The sequence below is a fragment of the Acyrthosiphon pisum genome, chromosome X (genome assembly GCF_005508785.2).
Source record: "Acyrthosiphon pisum isolate AL4f chromosome X, pea_aphid_22Mar2018_4r6ur, whole genome shotgun sequence".
Lineage (NCBI taxonomy): Eukaryota > Metazoa > Arthropoda > Insecta > Hemiptera > Aphididae > Acyrthosiphon > Acyrthosiphon pisum.
The window spans coordinates 43,173,172-43,177,694 of NC_042493.1; the positions used below are offsets into that span (position 1 = coordinate 43,173,172).

Here is a 4,523-nt window from a genome sequence, read left to right on the forward strand (position 1 = left end):
ACTACAGGTATGTACAATAATGATTGATTAAATATTAGGATTGAGCCCATATTATTAATTAACAAACCCTACACCGCCAACGTTTTACAACTGAAGACCACTTTTCTAAGTACCATACACATAGTAGTGAATATTTTAACACAACTAGTTAAATCAATTTAAATCTATATTCAATGTTTTAGTAAATTTTGTAATTTTTTTTCATATAAATTAAATGCTTTTTTTGCCTTTATAACATTTTAAATGCTTTATTATCTAATATTGTTAATTTAGTAATCGTATATAAAATTATAATATAATATATTTTTATTAAAAGTGCAACATAACGAAGGGGCCCCCTCACGACAGCGGCCCCGGTGGATTTTTCCCACTCACCACCTGGGCCAGTCCGCCACTGGCTATATATGTATTATATTATACTATACTATTAACTATTATAATACCTAGGTATTATAGGTACACAACAGTAAATTATATTTCTTCAAATTTAAAAATATAAAATATTATACATGTCCTAAATATGGTTTTTTTAAATTAAATAATAGTATTCCTACCTATGGGTTATGATTATTAATATTATTTGTTATATTGTGTATTTGTTTGTGGTGTTACATTGTTAATCATAAATCATTACTCTTGTAATTTTGGTTTGATTGTTTGAATAATAAAATTAAACTGAATTATTTAAATTTGAATAAACAATTTATAATATAATATAGGTAGGTAGTAGGTAGGTACATTACATTTTGGAAAAATATGCATTAATAAAATTGGTGTGGGACAGGGGGATTAGCCTCATAAAATGTTTGTAGCCTATTATTATACTAACCTGAAATGCCCCTTGAATTAAAAGTGTATAATAATATAATAATAATAATTACTAAATTAATTAATACAAATAAAGTACCTGCCTAATAAATAATATTATAATATGCCATAATATTATGTACTTGTATTTAAGCTATAATAGTGTATTACTAACGTACCTTACCTACTTACCTATATATCACTGTAGCCTATATATGTGCATAGTATATATTTTAAAATGTATTGTATATTGTTTATATTAAAGTAATAGGTACATTGTACATAACATTATAACTAACTATATACTATAATTTATTGATTATTAGTAAGAGAAAGTAGGTATACTCCGTCCACTGAGAGAGCGCTACCCGCTTGCGCATCCAAATGATCGAGCTCCGCGGTTTCGAAACTAAATTTCTCCCACTCTACCACCTATTCGCCGCCCGAAATACCACCACTCGCTATGCGGCGACCGTGGATTATTCCACGGCCGCCGCCGAGTGGTTTGTCTACAGCGGCTCAAGTAAATACAATGGAAATAATAACGCCCACGACCGTCTCACCTGGTATATGTTTGTATTTTTATGTATGGTTATATAGATGTTATAGATATATTGTATAGATATATAACAACTTATAATATATGCATTTATTTATTAAATCTGTCATGAATATATAATCTTACATTACATACAGGTAAAATGTATTTTGTAAAAAATAAAATAGAAAATAATAACAAAAAAAATTTTTAATTATACAAATAAATCATTCAGAGTCTAAATCAGAACCACTGGTATCACCTGTTCCTATTGTTAAGATGTGTTGTTCTCCTTCAGGTTCTTCATCCAATATTTCATCTGTGATGAAGTCGATTTTCCAAAATTTATCTTCTTCCTTTATGACGTGTTTAACAAAATTGGCCCACATTTCTGGTGTTACGTGTTCTACACCTTGTTTTAACAATTCTTGTACGTCTTTTATTTTAAATGTATTGTTAAGCGACCGGACATAATGTTTAACGGATGACCACGCGAGCTCTATTGGGTTCAGCTCGCAGTGGTATGGAGGCAATCTTAAAACGATTTTGTCATTTTCTTTCGCGTACTCGTCGATTACATATTTTTCGTGTTCCGATTTGATTTTTTTTACTTTTTCTAACAATACCGCCTTTACTATTGGTTGTATAACGACCTCGCCTTTACTTTCTAGCCAGTCTATAATTTCCTGTTTTTTCCACGACCTCACTGGAGTTGGATCTTTTCTTACAGAATGGTATGATGCATTGTCCATTACAATGACTGCCTTATCTTTAAGTAACGGTATAATTTTAACGAACCATTCAAAAAATGTAGTACCATTCATTTCATCATGGTAGTCGGATGAGTTTGTTTTCGATTCGAAGCACAAAAGGCCCCCTGGGACAAAGCCGTCAGATGATCCAATGTGTAAAACGATGAGTCGCTTACCTTTGCCCGAGGGGTCCTTTTGTCCTGTTGTGAGGCCTCTCTTGAATGCGTCCCGTCGTGAAGTGACTGAACTGTCTACCCATGTTCTACTATGTGTTTCTCCCGCGTTGACCCACGTCTCGTCTAAGTAATATATTTGTCTGCCCTCTGCTCTATATTGCTTTATGTTGCTCAAATAATTTTGCCGCCAAGTCACAAGGTCATCTCTTTCGAGAAGCGCGCTATTACGACATTTTTTGACGAACACAAATTGCAATTGTTTCAATATTTTATGAAATGATTAACGTTTTAGATCTGGTAGTGTCTCATCTTCATTTATGGCAGTCAACATCTTTGCAATTGTGGGCACTTCACGATTGAGCCAAAAACTATGGATTTTTTGCCTTATTGCGTTTTTGTCAAAATCGTCCACTTTTTCAATAATCGTAGGTCTATTTTTCTTCTTATTGGGCGATGTTACAGTACCTTTATTTTTATATTCGGCCAAAGTTGTCTGAACTGTACGTTGACCAATACCGGTTGCTTTTGAAATTTTCAAAAGCATTTCTTTGTACTTCAATCGGGGGCTGTCAGGATTTTCGGGTTGTTGATTAACTATATCTTTGTACAGATTGATTATTATTTGTTTTTGACCAGTACCAATAAACTGCAGAAAAAAAATTAAATAATAAGAATTAGCAATAGAATAAATATTTAAAAAAAATATATATATTTTATACATATATTTTTATATAAACACTTACCTTTCCACAAGGATTTTTTTTCTTAGGTGAAGGAATATCAATAGGATCCATTATAGACTGTAGTTTTACTAATACAATAGTAAATACTAAAAATATAGTGTACTAAAACACGTAAAAACCAATAAAAAAAATGTGTATAACACGCAAAAACAAAAAACTCGGTAAATACTATGGCAATAAGTAAAATACGGAAAACAGTCAGCACTCTAGTTCACGCTGTATACTGACAACCACTATCACGTGATACGTTTTGACGGCGACGTTAGCGGCACCGACGACGGCGGCGGTAACCGTGACGGCGGCTAGCAAAACGGAAGGTTTCGTGGTGGGAATGCGCGAGATCGGACAAGTTTTGGTCGCCGCCGGGTAGCGCTCTCTCGGTGGACGGAGTATACTTATTATTTGGTAAAAATTTCGTTTCTTAGTTATGACTGTAGCCTACTCGGTTCTTTCCCGCGCGAAACGGTTTTCAAGTACGAATTTATACATGTGTAGCGTCCTCTTAAGCTGCGGCCCCACTGGGAGCGATTCTGCGATTCTGCGTTTCGAGCGTTTCTGCGATTTTACACGCGCGATGTCCACTAGCGATTTTGATGGGGACACTAGCGATTTTACATGCGTTTCTAATTTTTTTCCATGGCGCGTGTTCGTTTTAGTTTTCATTTCCTTATTCGGTCGTCAACCAAGATGACGTCCCGAAAAATGTTACTGGCTGAAAGTCCTTCTTTAATTGATATCAAAGTAAATTTGGTTAAGAACCGTTTATGGGTTCACGAAATAAATAAGCATAGACTATCTGAAGGGGAATTTCATACACTATTCAGTAAATTAAAAAATCATCCAGTCAAGTTTTTTGAGTACTGTCGCATGAGTGAACCTACTTTTTATATAATTTTGGAAGCTATAAGAAGCGAAATCGAAAAAGAAGACACCAACTTCCGAAAAGCAATACCTGTAGAAGAAAGGCTATTTCTTACACTGAGGTAAGTTATTTAAATAAATATAATTAAGTGAATAATATATCGAGTGTCTTAAATCTATTAAATAACTTTTGTTCAATTCATTATTTTTCACTTAAACAAAACGAATAAATACGACAACACTGCACTACAACAATAATATATGTTTCTAAAATTCTAAATACTATAACTATAAAAATAATTGTTCTATAACTTCTATAAGTTCTAAATAATTGGTTTTTGGGACTCAAACTTTAATTGTTATTAAAAATATTTATTGTTAAAGCTTGGTATTAAATTATTTATTTATTTAAAAATAAAATAATTACGAGTTAATAACAGGTTTACAAATTATATTTTAAAAACCGATTAACCCGTGGTGTACCTAGAATATATAAGTACCAAAATTTTACTCATAAGTTGTATTCATACCAACTTACAACATACTTATTTAATTCATAATACGTAATATAGTCATTATAATAAAACATCGTAGTTTTTCACTAAAATAAAATGATCAAGATAAGCGCTCAACAAACATATTTATG

The 4,523-nt window shown here is 32.4% G+C and overlaps 2 protein-coding genes across 2 annotated transcripts; both read right to left on the minus strand.

The window, feature by feature from the left end:
- Window positions 1–1,572: 1,572 nt before the first annotated feature.
- Window positions 1,573–2,169, minus strand: LOC103308545. The gene has a single exon (XM_008182088.1). The coding sequence runs from the start codon at window positions 2,167–2,169 to the stop codon at window positions 1,573–1,575; it is 597 nt and encodes a 198-aa protein (XP_008180310.1).
- A 384-nt stretch (window positions 2,170–2,553) lies between these two features.
- Window positions 2,554–3,340, minus strand: LOC115033112. Its single transcript, XM_029485132.1, has 2 exons — window positions 3,017–3,340; window positions 2,554–2,919 (listed from the first exon to the last, which is right to left on the minus strand). The coding sequence occupies exons 1-2, from the start codon at window positions 3,065–3,067 to the stop codon at window positions 2,554–2,556; spliced, it is 417 nt and encodes a 138-aa protein (XP_029340992.1). The 5' UTR covers window positions 3,068–3,340.
- Window positions 3,341–4,523: the final 1,183 nt, after the last annotated feature.